This window comes from Eurypyga helias, unplaced genomic scaffold (genome assembly GCF_000690775.1).
Source record: "Eurypyga helias isolate BGI_N326 unplaced genomic scaffold, ASM69077v1 scaffold9274, whole genome shotgun sequence".
Taxonomy (NCBI): domain Eukaryota; kingdom Metazoa; phylum Chordata; class Aves; order Eurypygiformes; family Eurypygidae; genus Eurypyga; species Eurypyga helias.
In genome coordinates this window covers 56,392-74,550 of record NW_010245633.1, presented here as the reverse complement: position 1 = coordinate 74,550, position 18,159 = coordinate 56,392, and the positions used below count along the sequence as shown (strand labels likewise).

Here is an 18,159-nt window from a genome sequence, read left to right as displayed (position 1 = left end):
TCAGAGCTTCCCAAATTTTTTTTAGAAACCACAATGTTACAGAGCCCTTTCATCATCCAGCATACGGTACTGTAGAACACAAAAATATACACTGTACTACTTTAATTCATATTTGCAGGAGACAGTCTGTGTGAGTATGTGCAATTATGAAATGTAACTTTTTTTTCCTCTTGACGTTTTTAGCTGCCTCACCCCTTTTATTTGAACACATACATATGGTGTGTGAGAGTGAGCAAGCTCTCTGTAAATGTTTGGAAGGAGCATCTGTCAGACAATAAAACTTACAAGAAAACATGCTTCTCATTTAAAGTGTAGTCTCCAGAACTATTTCAGTGTTGGAATCAGTTCATTTGTATAGCTTGGAGGCATTAATAAGAGCAGAGAACTGCAAAGGCACCAGAAAACTCAAACTGTTACTAAGAATCCAAGGTATTTTTTAAAGCATTTCGTCTATCCGGCATCACAGTCTTCTGATAGGAACCTAAACCAGTTGACAGACAGGAAATCTCTGATAGTCCATCCAAAAAGATTACAAACAAGAAGATGGCAAGCTTTTTGCAAACCTGGAAAGTCTAAAGATTACAATAATTGTTGGACCAAAGGGACCCTCTTCAGGCATAAATAGCAAGACTCCTACTGTCTTCTCTTGCAGACCAACTCAGCTGCCAGCAAAAGCAGGTGCTCTCCCCCTGCCAGTGCTCCAGAGGAAATATTTAGTGAGTATTCACAGCTCTTTTTACAAATTAATATATTATTACCATTTTAGTTATACTTTTATAGTTTTCTCAGAGGACAAAAGCATTTAAAATAAGTTTTTAAGGCTGTTATTTTAAACAATTGCTGGAGTTCAACAGTCTGATGCAATTACCATATTAATTTAAAATAAAAATTTGCACAACCTATGACAGCAACTTTTTAAAAATATTGGTTTTTAGCAACTGTGTAGCTTAAACAATCTGAAGCAATTACAATGTATTTTTTAATGCAGAAGTTATGACAGCAAAGTAATTTATATAAATATGTAATGTATTTGACTTTAAATGTTATGCCATAAAAAAGCCTTTGTAGAATACAAATTTAAAATAAATCATTTCTTTTGGCAAAGTAAGCTGCAATTTAATCTTTAGAAGAATAAATATACTACTAATGTTTTCCACAGAAACAGTTGCTACTCTAATTAATTCAAGATGTGACTCTAATAAGATTTCAAAACAAAATCAGAAACAGATTTTTCTCAGAGGTAGTACTATGGACAAGGTTAAGATATTTTTATTTTCATTAGAAACACTTGTCCCAGGTAGAGTTACAGTTTTGTACTATATAGCATGGAAATATCAAATCTGAAAGCATTAGAATAATGTTTTTAGAAGCATAACAATTTTTAGTGTTTTGCATGTATGCTTTCTTTACTTACTTTGCTTTCTGTACTTATGGTATGTTACATTTTATTAGGTAACTGTTACTCAATTTTGGGTTCGGAGTGACTAATGTGGCTAACATTTTTCTATTTTTGTGTGGAAGGGAATGGAAAACCTGATGTTTGTCTACCGCTCCTGTAAAGTTATCTCGACATTACTTGTAACAATATTAGGTTATGCCAGCAGCTTGCCTGTGAGTGATGATTCTATTTGCGCAGCAGAGGAACTTGCTAAGTACAGCATCATCTTCACAGGGAAATGGAGTCAGACTGCTTTCCCTAAGCAGTATCCACTTTATAGGCCCCCAGCACAGTGGTCATCAATGCTAGGTAAGTGAAAATATGTTCAATATTAAGAACAGATAAATCTCTTGACTGCTGTGATCTTTTTTCTTCTTAATAGTCAATTCTAAAATAACTAATGAAAAAGGAAAAAATTGCCAAAGTTATGAAGAATGAAATGTAGCAAGTGAAGTATCCACATTGCTTTCAAAAATCTACAACTGTTTTCAATTGACTTCTGTTTTCAATTGGCTGCAGCTGAAATAAACAGTGATAAACCAAATGTTTCAGTGTTCACTCATTTTTATACACATTTTTTTTAACCTCAGAAATAAAACAGAGAAATTGAAGAAATAAGGACAATCTAAACCAGACTTTTATGTCATGCCATGTATTCACTCAAATAGGTGTTACTCATAGTGCTGACTACAGCATGTGGAAAAAAAATGAATATGCCAGCAATGGTGTACGTGATTTTGCTGAAAAGGGTGAAGCATGGGTATTAATGAAAGAAATAGAAGAAGCTGGAGAGAAAATACAAAGTGTACATGGAATCTTCTCTGCTCCTGCCATTTCCAGTGGTACAGGACAAACATCCACTGAATTAGAAGTACATTCAAGACATCCCTTAGTAAGTAAATGTACATATTAATTTAAAAGTTTATTTTATGTCACTAGCATCCAAAATTAAATATTTGAGTTCTCACTTGTAGGAACAGTATAATGCAAAGAGTCACTAAAAATGATGTCAGATTTCACTGCGCAGTTAGAGTTTCTATAAAGTAGAAGAGCATATTGTCCTTTTCTTTCAAAAATTTTGAGTTAAAATTACTATAAGCAGGACTGAAACATTTCAAAATAAGCGATGCAATCCTGATAGATCGTTTTGTTTCATCAGGTTTCATTTGTTGTACGAATCGTTCCAAGCCCCGACTGGTTTGTGGGTATTGACAGCCTAAATCTCTGTGAAGGAGACCACTGGGTGGAAGAAGTGTCTGTAGATCTATTTCCATATGATGCTGGAACTGACAGCGGTTTCACATTTTCCTCCCCAAACTTTGCCACTATTCCACAGGACACAGTTACAGAGGTAGGTGTATATACAAGGTTTAGCTATTCATACCTATATGTTTTGAGTGCTCCCTTTAAGAGATAACTCTCCAATGACTACAGGATAGACTCTTAGGAAACTGATTTCTATATTTGAGAGTGCTGATGCTCTTTCTCTATGGATTTATTCCATAGCTGATAAACCTACTGCTTTTATTTATTTTCTGTGTCTTTCAAATTCATTAGGTAAATGCAGATGGTTTGTGAAAATATGGCTTTATGTGTAAAGTATTTTCTGTAAAAGCTGGCTATTTCTAGATGATTTTAACAACTTCTAGAACACCAGGAAAACAAAAATATTCACAAAAATCCTGGCATTACACTAACTATGTGTCTAAACAGGAAAATTCTCAGTAGTGAATACTGATGTGGAGAGGAGTTTTTAGATTAAAGCATTACTGAAACCTGAAACCATTACATTTGAGGGAAAGGAGCTAAGAGAAAGCAAAGTAAAACTGCATTGCTATTGAGGGGACCCCACTTTCATTCTTTTTTACTACTCGATACTTTATATGCCTCAGAGTTTGTTTTTGTCATTTAAGGGTGGTGGCAACAGAGGATTATGATCTGGATGTTTTGAATGCTATAAGCATTCAGTTAATACTTTCTTTAGGGTCAGTTTTTCTAGAGCCAAATGCTGTGCTTATGAGTAATGAGAAAAGGAACATAGAAGCTGGAAAACAATACATATGGCCTCCTGTATATGTATGACCGCTGCTATAGCATACCTAGTATTATTATTTAATACTCTTGTTGTTCTTTGTAATAACATCCACTTCTTCCCATCAAACCATTTCCTACATGACTCTGATTTCAGTGCCTCCCACCAGGGTACTCTCTCCAGAGGTTGGCACAACTCATTGTGCACAGTCTCAAAGCATTATGCATAAAAATGCTGGGCTTAACAGCAGTAGCTATGTGAAATGAGGTTCACAGAAACTGGTTATATGCATTTTACAGCCAAAAATACTAGCAGGATGCGTAAACATGATTTTAAAGTTAACTCCTTACTATATATTATGTAAATTCTTAAAGGTTCACCTTTTTTATTTCACAGATCACTTGTTCCTCTCCAAGTCACCCAGCAAACTCTTTTTATTATCCCAAACTCAAAATTTTGCCACCTATTGCTCAAGTAACAATGGTGAAATTAAAGAAAAGCCATCTGGGTCTTCTTGCACCTTATCTTAATCTTCCAGCTAAAAGCAATGAAATAATAGACTCTGTCTCAGGTATGTGATTAGTACTTTGAAATGCTCAATTCTGTTATTTCCATTCACTCAGAAAATATGTGGAAATCTGGCAGGTGATGTGGATGAAATAGGTGATTAGGCAGAATATTCTCCTATCTGCTTAGGAATAGGTTCCAGACTCACACATGGGAAATAAAACAACCCAATTGACATAAAAGAGAATCCCTGAAAGATTAAGGTTTGGCTTTTTGAGCTATGGTTCAAAGATTTGGGTTACATCCACAGTAAGGGTTGCTCAGACCTTAATATCAGCACAGATCAGTAAATGTTATGAGAAGTAAACAACACTTGATCAGAATCAGAGTTCCCAAATTCTTTGCAACTTTGAAGTAGATGTTTATCCTTATTTTTTTACTTGATGGCAGAGCAAAAGAACTATTTATTAATGTTGCCTCTTTCTGGGTCAGAGGGCTTGATAGTTATGTGCAATAAGAATCGATATGATTCAAGTCATTTGGATAGAATTAGTCATTGTGGTAGAATCATACATCCTGACAGCAAAAATAATGTTCTCTCTCATTTTTATTTTCTTTTCTTAAAAATACTAGCTAATCACCCTGTTTAGGCAGGAAGACATGCAAACTACTGACTCAAGTCAGTCTTAAGGGTAATCTTCAAATCTCCAAATTAATAAATACATTATTAATATAACATAACATTTGCTCCAAGGGAAAGAACAGTTGGACTGTGTCCACCGAGAATTTTTGATGTGATTTTCTGTGACAAGCAGTATTGTTAGATAACCTGCTAAGGAATAGTAATCTATATTATTGTGAGAGATATTTTCAACAGAAGTATAAGTTATGAAAAGTATTTTAGAGTTTCTGACTTCTTTTCTCGCAGTAAATTAAAATGATATTGAAAACCCTTTTAGTATTAAAAAGCCTCTAATGACAGAATATCTTCATTGGCAAAGGGAACTATAGTGTACATACCAAACAACAGCAATATTGAATCACAAAAAGAAGTAATTTTTCTTTATTTGTGAAGCAAATTGGAACTAAAGTTAAATCAAATTCGATATGAACAACTATAGGAACAATATCTATCTGCACAGAAATAGAACTAAATAAACCCCAGAAAAGCTTTAATCCTAGTGGTTTTAGTAAGCCATGCAAAAAAAAATTAGTTATGAAAGTGACAAATGTTTTTTAATGTGATCTTTTGAATACAATTATTTTAAGCGTAGTTTTCTTTGATAAGAATTCTATATTTTCATTTCAATAGATGATATCCTGCACTACTACTAAAACCTCAGTCTCTAGACTTTAGTAGTACTAGTAGTAATAACAATAATAATAATATACTCGTGTTGATTAGCTTAGGAGCTGAAAAGAGACATTTTTATTGATGAGACAACAAATGGATTTTAATATCACATGTATTTTTGTATAAAAAAGGACACTATTTGATCATCATTCCTTAATGCTTTGCCAACTGCGTATTTGCCTTAAGCACAGTTTTGTATAAAGTTACTTTTTTATTGTGTATGTTGCAGAAACACCACTGGACTGTGAGGTTTCACAATGGTCTTCCTGGGGTCTCTGTAGAGGTCTTTGCAGAAAAACAGGGACCAAGATCAGAACTCGTTTTGTACTTCTTCAGCCTGCCAATAATGGAATGCCTTGTCCAAGTCTGGATGAAGAAACAGGGTGTGAACCAGAGAATTGTGTCTGAAATAAAGAAAAGATAATAATTTAGATAATTTAAAAGTAAGATAACTAAATCTAAACTACATGTCAGTCAATGTTCCTTATAATTTGGGTATGCTGCACTATTTTGCTGAACAGGTATATTAGACTGGTTTTGAAAGTTGTTTAATAACCAGATTTTGGGGGGTTAAAATCCCCAGGTTTAGTATGACAGCAGTACTGGATCATATACAGACCAACAAACACTAAATAAATCCTTGCTATACTGTAAGTTCTTGGAGTACCCTCTAGTGGCTAAAAAGAAGACCGTAGGAAAGATTATATTTCACACGTGTAAAAATCAGTCACAAAATATAAACTAATACCATTCTTAAATACTGTAATCTGTTGATATACAGCTATTTATACCTAGAAATTAATTTTTTCTCTAAATTATGTTCTTATAATTTATTGGCTTTTTTTTGTCTTTCTAAACATGTTTAACATGCATTTCTTCAGAAACTGCTTACATAAATCAGTGAGCAGATGTTTGCAGTGTGACAATAAGATATCTGAGTAAACTTGTCTTGACACGTATGAACACATGAAAATGTCTTTTTCTTTTTTTCTCAAAAATGAGAAGAAAATCTGTCATGAGGACACTCAGCTAACCAAATTACTAGAAAAAATCAGAAGTGTGGATACTAATAGAAATCATCTTCTACTAATCTCTGACCTTAATTTAGAGTGTTAGCTGAGATTTAAAAAATGATTGTTGGTGTGTGTCCCTCATGAGACAACTATCTCAATGTTAATGCTGTTGATGGTAGCATAAATTATATAATTGTCTTTCTATATATGCAGTAAATGTGTCCATGTTTCTTTAAATGTGTATGCTGCTATTTGTGTCATCATCATTTTTTACAGAGTAAACTTACCAGTGTTTTAGTAATGTCTAAAATTAAGGTATACACAGATATGACAAAACACAGTATGTCAGAGACTGTTCCTGACTGCAAGTATCAATGCTCAAATAACCGTTATAAAATGAATTTAACGTACGGCTTATAAAGACTTGTGGCTACCAACGAGGAAAAGGATTTTGGAATAACACTGCTCAATAGAATAGGTTTACAGTTGGCCCACAAACTTTTACAGCACTCTACAGTTTTACAAATATACAGCACAGATACTGAACAGGAGACATTGATTTGAGTAGGTTCTTTTTGGAATATGCCAGGAAATTTATTATGTACTTAAAGGAGCACACTATTTTCTGTAGGGCTGAAACATTTAAAATGTTCTCTGTATTTCTTTCCAGGAGATAAATCTTGCAAAGACCCAAATAAATTTGAAACTTTATCAGGCTAGACTAAGCTGGTCCTGCAAATGCTGATAAACACACAGTTGTTAGAGATAAGTATAGGAATTTCTACATCTTACATTCTTCAGATTCTCACTGTTGCCTGTTGTTGAAAAGTGTTTCACTTATTCTTTTTTTTTAAACCTATTTTCTTTCATGTTCTCCTGTTTACATTCTATAATGGAAATAGTGTTACTATACTATCATTTTCATATTTTGTGTTTAGTTAATTTCTCCACCTTTTCAATTTTTTTTCTTTCTTATTTTTATATTAATTTTTACTCATTCTGTCTTGTTTCCTTTTAAACTTATTTACTATATAGTTACACAGTTATCACTATCTTAAAAAACTAAACATTTATTGAAGTATATCTTTAAATATTCTCTGAGGACAGTAACTAATTTCAAATTGATTGATCAAGTGGTGATAGACAAAACTCAATAAAGGTCTCGGGCAAAAATTAGATACAAATCAAAATTATGACTGAGGGAAAACACACCCACAGACCACAAGGTATCCTTGGAGGAATCGTCCTGAAGTTCTCTAAACACTAGAGTTCTGCTTCTTCACATGTCCAGAACAACTGAAGGACTAGGTCGGGTAGAAGGGTATCTGCATCTGTAATGGTATCTAGGATTTCAGTCTACAAGAGATGATTTAACAGTGGAGCAGTCCCAGTGTGTATTCAAACTTTTGAAGCCAAAAGTTTCACAAAGGACACTGAAGGGATGAGAGGGAGATGGAGTAGAAAGGGAAGTGAATATATAGAATGCCAACACATTTCAAGAAACTCTGGTTATTGATAAACAATTTTTCTATTTTATAGTGTTTACACACATGAATATTCCGTGTAGGTTCCTTCAAGCAGAAGTTTTTTATCCAGTCAGTTACCTGGATATGTGTTTTCTTGTAAGCAGTGACTTCAGGAGACCTTGGTAAATATGGAATCCTTTAAGGATACCCTTGCAGCAGTATAATGTTTGGCCATAAATATAGTTCCAGGTATTCACTTCGCGAACACCAGGGACGGAGACATTTCTTGGCAAGACTGTGGATAGAGTGAGTTCTAGTGAAGCACATTCTAATGATGGAGCACATTTCTCATCACATGTCTTTATTAAACTGCTTAGTGAGGTATGTGATCCTTGTTTGGATATGGCTAGGCCCTGTAGTTTTCACTTTCAGCACAGTCTTAGGTGGGTTTGCCTAAAAAAATCTGAGACAATGAAGAAATACATAGAAGTCCTTCCTACCTTTTCCCTAACATCCAGTGTTACAGATGGCTGGCAGGCAAGATGCTGTGGTCCTAAAAACATGAGATTTAGGGAAGGACATACGTGAATTATTTTCTGGGTTAAACTAATCTCTGAAAACATTTTGGGAGGAAACTTGAAATGGATTTGCAAAGAAAATTTTTTTAGCAAGAATGTTCTGTAGGAAGAGTCAGCTATGATGCCTGGGCAGATATTCATGCAGAATGGAAGACACAATCAAAGATAAGTATAGCTGCAAAAAATTCACCATGGACTTAAAATGTGCTCTTACAATTACCATAAACACCAAATTCAATTCCTGTAGTGGAATATGGTACCTCTTTACTGGGAACAACTTGTTCCCAGTACCTAGGGGAATTTAAGGATAGTTAGCTGTGAACGTTTTATTATCTCCTAGTAGGTAGGAAAGCCAGCTGAAGCTCTGAGTATACATGTGCTTTTCTATGGATTGTGGCTTCTCTGCAGGATATCCAATACAGCACCTTGGTGTGTAATGATTAGGAAAAAAACAGGGTACTTCTGTAGATAAGTCAGGATACAGGAAGGACTGATGTGATCTATAAACTGAAGAGAAAAGCTCTCCCTGGTACCATAGCATAAATGTTAGTTATGTGAGCCTTAGGTGGACTAAAGGAGAGAGCAGAAATTTTGTTCTACCAAATACTCCAGAATGACTGGGAGGGATGCCCAGGGTATGTGTGTGAAACAAACTTACTAATTGTAGTTTGAGGCCCTGTTCCATTTCGCTAGGTAAATATACCTTCCCACAGCTGAGGAGAAGCTGTGTCAGGGCCAACTCTATGCTATGTAAGTGTACTGTATAAGAGAGCCAGCTCTAACTGGCCAGATCTCATCCACAGAACTTGATATGAAATGCTGCAGGCAATTGTCGAACTGGCACAGGGTCTGCCATTAAAGATAATTTTTGGGGAGGGACAGTGCTGGATTCATTGAAAAATAGCTCTAATGTCCTAGCCACACTGTCTAAGTTAAGCATGGTCATGGAAACTACCCATGCCTAACTTCTAGAATGGGAGGCAAATTGTCTGCCAGCCTTTCTGATCACTGAATGAGCACTGTCCCCATCAGGACATAACTGGGGTGCTTGCAAAAGATCTCAGGGTACTTCATGGTACTGAACGCAAAAAAGTCCATTTCATTATATTCCCCACCCCCAGTAAGTGAAATACATTGGGAATACCTGATCTGTCATGAGTGATCCAACATAATAAAGTAACTCAGATTCTTCCATGACAATATTTAACATGCTCAGAAAATAAATCTAACACTCGATACAGTAATTCTGAAGTCAGCCAAATCCTGCTTAATGCAATGTGGTATGCAGAAGTTGTGTCTATGTTAATTTACAGACACTGCGAATGCCTGCAACAAAAAGGGTCTGAATATGCTGCATGACAATCTGACCACCTGGAAGCTGACTTATTTTTGTTTGAAATCCAGCAGCCCTACTATGTTAGCATTTGCTAGACAAAAGTATAGAAATAATGTCTATGTCCCAAGTGGTCTGGGCAGAGTGAAGGGTAAAGAGGTGTCCCCTTGTACATCTTGTGATCTACCATTGGAACACAGAATTTTGGAAACCTCGAGTAGTCAAGTGAAAGCTAAAAGAATGATTGCTTACGTAAGTAGCTCAGAATCTGCCGACAAACTTATACTTCTTGCAAGTACACGGTGGCGTGAGAATTTATGTAAGTGCAAGTCAGTTAAGATTTCCCTGTGGTGAAGGGGTAAGAGTCGAATTATATGATGAGATTCTACATAATCTAAAATTATTTCTGATGGGTAAATGCTGAAGTAGTAATAGAGTCCTAATATCACCCTTGAGACCTCTAAGGATTCAATGGCAGTGAAATGCAATTTGTACCCCTCTATCCTTAACCATATGGAGTATAAAAAAAGAATCAATGTTTAAAGAATCAAAGCTTGTCCTTGACAATCTCTTTATCAGTAAAGGGATGTTGTATTTTGCTGGAGGTGAACTAATACTTGTGCTAGAACTTCTGTGACGATATTTCATGCTGTGGAATGGACTGTGCTTCGGATGAGCTTGTGTCAGTGTTACACATTTTTAAATCCGACAACTTTATAGATAGCAGGTGCAGTGAAGGACAATAAGCCAGCAGATGTGAAATAATCCAGTAAGAGTTATTACCCTGAAATTTTAGGTATTTAGGTTACAGATACTAGGGATGAATTGCTATCCATCCTTCTTTAATATTAGAAAAATAGATGTTCTTGTGTTATGATGGACCCAATTCTATGGCTACCAGTGCTAGCAGAATGCATCTCCTGCTAAAGCAGATTCTTAGAAGGGCTGCTCAGAAATGGATAGGAAGACCAATGCAATTTTATTACCAATGAATAGGTGTCACCAAATAACAGTAAATGCAAAGGGGACATACTATGAGGAAATTGAAAGAAGAATTTCAGAGGAAGTGTTGAACAATAAGGGAAAAGGGTTAGTCATGATCTTTCAGTGCGTGCAGTGTTGAGGATGCAACTTATGCAGCTGAGCATTTGACAGCTGTATAAGAAAAAATCCGGAAAACAAACTCTAACTACCACCTTTTCAAGCATGCTAGTAAAATTCCAGCAAGGAGATGGTGGTTTCCCTGTCTAAAACACTGCATAGCACCTATATCGCATATGTGTCTGCCGTAGAGGTAGCTTGTATCCCATCCCCTGAAGTAAGGAAGACAGAACTCTGAAGTGAAGTAAGAGGTTCATTAAAGACACACGCAAGGACAAGACTCTGGAAAGAATAAGTGTTCAAACCACGGAATCTCACAACAGGAGTGTGGCGAGCTTCTGTGTGGGGAAAATTATCTCAAAGGTGTTCCTCCCTACTGGAAATGATCCCACAGGTGGGTCCTACCTGCTGGAAAATGGCCATGAGGCCAGTGTTTCAGAAACAGTGATCCCAGTTTATAGGACAAGGAACACTTGAGGGGTAATGGGGTTCATCATCAGGCATATAGTTTGTTTAGTCAATATAGTAATACAAAGGGTAACAATAAACCCTTCTATCATTATTTAATTTGCTTTACTTTTATTTTAGAGAATTTATTCAGCAGTATCTAAGAGAAAGATATTCTTATGTAAAAAAACTTAATCAGAAAGTGTGTTGGGTTTTTTTTTCCCCTGCTGTAACATATTCATTATTGTTTCAGTCTGTTATTGTTCAAGCTCTTTCGACTTTCTTTTTCATATTTCTTTCAGGCCTTTTACGCAGTCCTTTTTTTTTTTTTTTACAGGTGGTCAATGTTTTGGACAATGTACAATGATGTAGATTAGAAATAACTAAATTTCTTCATAAAATAAAAAATTTTGGAAGCTCTAAAATAATCACGCAGAATAAATGCAAAATACCATAGAATCATAGAATCACAGAATGGTTTAGGTTGGAAGGGACCTTAAAGATCATCTAGTTCAAACCCCCCTGCGATGGGCAGGGACACCTTCCACTAGACCAGGTTGCTCATCCAGCCTGGCCTTGAACACTTCCACGGGTGGGACATCCACAGCTTCTCTGGGCAACCTGTGGCAGTGCTCACCACCCTCATCGTAAAACATCTTTTCCTGATATCTAATCTATCTCCCCTCTTTCAGTTTATACCCATTACCCCTTGTCCTATCACTCCACGCCCTTGTAAAAAGTCCCCTCCCAGCTTTCTTGTAGGCCCTTCAGGTACTGGAAGGTGCTATAAGGTCTCCTCAAGCCTTCTCTTCTCCAGTCCAAACCACCCCCAACTCTGTCAGCCTTTCTTCACAGGAGAGGTTCTCTAGCCCCCTGATCACCTTCATGGCCTCCTCTGGACTTGCTCCAACAGGTCCCTGTTCTTTTTATGTTGGGGAGTCCAGAGCTAGACAGAATACTCCCTGTGTGGTCTCACAAGAGCAGAGTAGGGGGGAAGAACCACTTTCCTCGACCTGCTGGCCATGCTTCTCGGGATACAGCCCAGGATACGGTTGGCATTCTGGGCTGCCAGCACACATCGTTGGGTCATGTTGAGCTTTTCATCAACCAACACACCCAGTCCTTCTCCACAGGTTAATATAAGTTAACAAGTTCATTTAAGTTGAAAATTGAGCAGTTTAAGCAAAGAGGTAGCCAGTGTGGTTGGTAACAGTAATCTCGTGAACTGATCTCAAGTACCTGAGGGTTCCTTTCCAGTTTCATGTTCCTATATGTTCATAAAATAAAATTTTAATCTAGATACTGGGAAAGAAGAAAGATTTTACAAGGGGTTTTTTTCATGTTATCTCATTCTGCAGAACATACTGTAGTTATTTATAAATGTGTAACCACCAGCTGCCTTTTCTCACAGTTTTTTTCTCCCTCAAAAATACACTGATAAGCAGCAAACAAGGAACGACCACAGAACTGCATACATTTGTAAATAGTTATCCTCAAAAGGAGTACAACTGGGATACATAAAAACCATGAAAAGCCAATTAATAGGATTTTTTATGAACTTCTGTGTTTCTTTTTCACTTGCTTTGTATTTTCACAGTGGAGAAAGAGAAGAGAAATGTATAATTGAAGACGTTCCCCGTGACACACTGGTAATCGGTATGTACCAGTCAATGCTATACAATGATCTAATCTATGCAATAATAAAGACAGGTTGTAATGTCATAGGAAAATCTATGATTTATAAATATGGTAAAACCATGGTGATAAGAAAGCGGGCACACTGAAAATAACTCCCTGCACCAGGAACAAGTCAGAATGTCCTCACAGATTTCCAGAGTGCTTAACTGACCAGACAAAGTTTGTCTTCTAATTCTATAGCAGTGGAATTACTGCTTCAGTGTGTGTGCTTCTATATATTCTGACTGATTTACTCACTCATACCAGAATTTTTGTACCATGGTTTTCCCCGTATGAATGGGAGAGTTGTTACTTTTTTTGATTAATGCTGGTCTGGTAAGAAGCAATTCAAGATGTACTAAAGTTCCATTTCACCTGGGCTATCAGAAGCACATTAAATTAATCTACGAGACTGTAAATGTAAGATTTTTTTTTAATAAATAATGTGATAAATATGAAAGACATTCCTAAAAATGTAATTTGAATACAGCACACATGCTTTTGGAGGTCTCAGCATGCCTTCTGTATGCTGATCTTGACAGAGCACTGGGAGTAATCAGAAAGTTTTACTTGTTAATCAATCATTTTTGTAGTATTCTAGAACATTTTGTAGTGTAATAAAAATGTATTGTATTTCACACTGTTATAAAGGGCCCCCTGGGCAACTTTAATCATATGCACATGAAATACATATATTGTTTTATCATTAATCATTTATCTTAATAATTTCGCTGAAAAAACAATGAAGATGTCTAATGTTAAGGTATGTTTTATTTAACAGATTTTTATCTATATTTTTATTCAGGGAATTACAAGGTACAGCGCTGGGATATACATAAACAAGAGTTTCTTGAATCTGCTCCTGGTTTGGGAATGTTTGTGACTGTCACAACTCCTTCTGCTGAGGTAAATACGCTTTCTGAATGTTTCTGTGGGATTTATAAGTTGACTTTTGGCAAGAGCAGGCAGTACTATTTTAAAAAGTTACTTCTGAGGGAAAAGTAAACTTACAGTTTACCAACTAGTTCAGTATTTTGATACTGAAAGGTGTAAGCACTTTGTGATTTCTATCAAAGTTAATAGAAATGACAATGTTTGATAATGATATGTGTGGACATTTTTTGTCTGACTACTGAATTTGGGAAACTGTGTCACTAAGCATAGTAAGTGACAACTGATAAAACAGGTTAGATTAAAAAAAAAAAATAAAATCCACTGTTGAAGTAAAATGATGAAGAATATACTTGACCAGCAGAAAAGCAAGCTGATGACAAACTAAGCTGCAAATAAAGATGATACAGAGATCATGCATAGCAACTGCCTGCATTGCCATGAGGTCCTGAGCTTTTTCAGCAAAGGACAATTTATTTATGTGTCTAGACAAGGTCTTAGTTTGTGAACTTTAAATGCTTTAGAGATCATTGGTTTTTGTGCATTGCAGAAATCTATAACATTTCAATGTTCACTGTAAGATAAAATGGTCTATTTTTCTCTAAATTTACTCTGAATTTCAGATAAACTTATGATATCAGGAGGGTAATTGATTCCTTTTTATATCCAAATCACAATTTTGGGTTTTGATTGTTTTATTGAGATTTGTAATGGACATACGCAACAAATATATTATATAAATTACAGGTACTATTGTCAAAACTGTATGGGCCACAAGGAACATTTTCTTTTACATCCTATCTGTCTGGGGAGCATGTTATCTGTTTACAGTCTAACTCCACAAGATTTGTGGCATTTGCAGGAAGTAAACTGGTAGGTGTATTTCTTAATATTTTGTTGTAATAATATCAATATTTTACAAAGTGCAGAGATTACCAACTGTATTAGGAGCTGGTCTAACTTCTAGCAGATAATTCACCATTTCCTAGTGACTGAAGACAAACTGAGAATTATGAAGATGAAGAGATAAAATGACTGTTCTGATATTTAAGAAGTCAAGATTAAAGAGGCAAGATTAATAACTATAGAATGATTTAATGTTTGAATTTGAAAGATTTTGATAAATAAGAACAACTATTTGGTTCCAAAAGATAGATATGTAAGACTGACTAACACAAACACTTGTCATAAGGATATTCCCTGTCCTCAATAACTTAGATTGAATTCCTAATGAAAATCTAACATTTTCATTTTTGAAATATATTAAAATTAAAATATATTAGCATAATTGATATTATCTACTGCCAACAAAGTTGGTCTTAATGCAGATTTTGGAAAAAAAAAATCATCAGAGGTGATACCATGGCTCCAATCTATTTCAGCAAAGAATTTCATAAACACCATTTTAAAAATTTTATCTATATGCCTTCTCTCAAAAATAGTTGATCAGGTAAGAATTACTCTCTTGGCATGCCTTATTTTTTTTTTTTTTAAACTGTGAGAGCTGAAAGAAGATGTGTTCTTCATTTGTGGTTGCTGTCTGAGTAGAACAAACACCCATTGTGGTACTATCAAGCTCAAGGATTTCCACAGATTACCTGTTTAGCTAAAGTTTTTTATTTTCTCTTAGGTACAAATTGGCTTTTAGAAGAACTTTGTCTTTACTAAACTTTATTAGTTTTAGTAAAATTTTTTATGTCAAAATAAGTTGCATAATATTTTAAGTTCCATTCTTCTCTTTTCTTTCTATGGGTCTATTGCTTGGCAGGTTTGGGGTTTTTTTGTTATAGGTTGTTGTGCTGGGTTTAACAACTGTTGCATGACAATTTATAGGATACTGGGTGGTATTTCATACCAGAAATAACATGTGTTGAGAGAGATAAAACTACCTTATGGATAGTTCTGCTTTAACACCTATGATAAACTGGAAATAATGATTCAGCTGGTGTCCTTCCAGTCTTATATTCCTTACTGCTGGTGGAGAAAACATAGAAGTGCATTTTTAAATTCTTCCTGCAGTGCTATCGAGGAATGTAATTTCTCCAATATTAGGATGGAATGTGAAATACAATAAGCAGTCCTAATGGTGCTCATTTTTTTAACCAGTTTGGACAGAGAACAGAAAGCATTTTCATGGTGATTGAATCAATACTAGCATGAAAAAAAATGTCCTAGCAGCAATGAAGACTGTAAAATTGTATAATTAATTTGATAATAAAATTAAGAAACACTTTAAATATGCCACCTGATTCCAATTTTAGGAAAGATTTCTATAAGCAAATAAAACTATTTTCCTGTAATGAGCTTAAAGGGAAATTATCCATTGTTTCTTTTTTCTAAGGAATTTTGAAAACTCAGAAAACACAGTAATGAGAATATTTTTTCTGTTCGCAGCGTATCCACTTGGACATCAGAGTTGGAGAACATGTTTTGGATGAATCTGCTTTTCAAGCCAAAGACAAAGTGAATGAAGTTAACATTAGACTAGAACATCTAGTTGAGCAAATTCATCACATATCCAAAGAACAAAACTATGAAAGAGTATGTGTTTCCTAGTGGAAATGTTAAAATTATTGTACATAGGCTTATTGATTTATAAAGTATTATGAGGTTTATTATTTAATTGCAGTGTTATGTTTAATTAACACATAAAAATCCTTTGGTATTTAAGCAAAATAGCCTACATCACCTTGCAAAATATTTTTAAGCTGGAACATAAAAACTAATTAATCACTGTGAACCCATGCTTATAGCAACAGGTGTTGTTTTAAAGCAGGAATTTCCAAATACAGTTTTCTTGGTCAGAGTCAGCAACAGCAGCTGAGCAGGTGGCAGGTGCTATTGCTGGTGATGTTGCCAGCTGTTGTTTCCATGCTGGTCTGTGTGTATAAACTTTATTGGAGTGGGTAAGGAAATGACAGAGTGTATGTTTATATATATCTCCATGCAGTTAGACATAAAGCCCTCCTTCAAAGAAGTGTACCCCTTTTGTCTTGACGTTTCTATACGTATGCAGGCAGCCAGACTGTGTTTGAAATACACCAACTAGTTACCTAAAAAAACAAATGTGGCTGAAAAGGGGTTCTCAAGTACAATATGGTAGTGACTGTAAAGCTAAAAAGGCATAAGCCTGTACTAATGGAACATATTTACCACAATATATCTTTTGTGAACAAGGGAAAGCTCTGTTTGCCTTTCTGCTTCAGGATACAGTGTGCCTGCTTCCCAGTTTTGGTTTGTAAAGACACCCACCTTAAGGCTAAGAACAAACTTTCAATTTTATCAACATGAAAAAAGTGTTTGCTCGCTACTGGGCAGAAGAGGGCTGCCTGTTACCTGGATAACAACATGAAACATACAGATGCCAAAAAGGTAATCATTATGCTTTTTCTTTTTTCTTTAGGAGCGTGAAGAAAAATTTCGGAAGACAAGTGAAGAAACCAACAGCAATATTTTGTGGTGGGCTATTGTACAAACACTAATCCTCATCTTCATTGGAATCTGGCAAATCAAATCTCTCAGAGATTTCTTTATATCTAAGAAGCTTGTTTAAGTCTTATAATGTACATGCATAGATTAAAAAATTGCACACCATGTGAAACCTGACACCCAAGGAAACCCTGCATCTATGAGAAAATTCGTTGTATAAAACTCTCAAGCTTCTCTCATTTTCTACTCTGATTCTTACTCTAACTCTGTTTTCTTCATCTATATCACAACCTCTGGCATCCCCTTACATTTTAATCCTCGAACCCCATCTTTTAGCAGTTTGTTTCTTTCTACTGACGTAAAGCTAAATCTGAAGGGAGTACTCAGTGAATGAGGCAGCACTTAAATTCAACTCAGGATTGTTAAATCTAAAATAGAGGTCTAAAAAAGTTTCCTAATATTTTAAATTTCTCTACTTGCTTAGTAATCTTATTTGATGCTACCACAAACAGTTCAGCATTTCCGACTGACTAGGATTCAGATAGTAGGCAGAGAAACAACTATACCCCTTATGGTGTTTAATTTTGTGAGTGTCTTGAACTCAGCCTGTTTATGTGTAATGCCTACCTTTTTCTAAAATATAATTGTGACTGTTTAAAAATATTCAGAGTTTTAAGTGACAGTGGAACCCACCCCTAAGGTTATGATCACTGGTTGCAGCAATTACCATGGACAAGAGAGACCCAGACAAAAAATTTGGATTTGTCCTTACTTTTTACTTCCAGATAAGCCCTAAACATTAGGATGTATATTTGAGATCACACCTCTCCCACAGATGTTAATGTAAGTATTAGTCTTTATGAATTATGCCAAAGTAAATCAAATTACATGTT

At 35.4% G+C, this 18,159-nt stretch overlaps 2 protein-coding genes across 2 annotated transcripts; both read left to right on the top strand.

The window, feature by feature from the left end:
- The first annotated feature begins 654 nt into the window (after positions 1-654).
- On the top strand, positions 655-6,549 carry SPON2 (spondin 2, extracellular matrix protein). The gene is made up of 6 exons (XM_010150138.1): positions 655-716; positions 1,522-1,747; positions 2,107-2,330; positions 2,598-2,789; positions 3,867-4,041; positions 5,561-6,549. The coding sequence occupies exons 2-6, from the start codon at positions 1,525-1,527 to the stop codon at positions 5,737-5,739; spliced, it is 993 nt and encodes a 330-aa protein (XP_010148440.1). The 5' UTR covers positions 655-716; positions 1,522-1,524; the 3' UTR covers positions 5,740-6,549.
- A 6,223-nt stretch (positions 6,550-12,772) lies between these two features.
- On the top strand, positions 12,773-17,399 carry LOC104508490 (transmembrane emp24 domain-containing protein 11-like). The gene is made up of 5 exons (XM_010150137.1): positions 12,773-12,925; positions 13,752-13,852; positions 14,585-14,710; positions 16,232-16,378; positions 17,241-17,399. Exons 1-5 carry the CDS (start codon positions 12,796-12,798, stop codon positions 17,388-17,390), a joined length of 654 nt encoding a protein of 217 aa, XP_010148439.1. The 5' UTR covers positions 12,773-12,795; the 3' UTR covers positions 17,391-17,399.
- Positions 17,400-18,159: the final 760 nt, after the last annotated feature.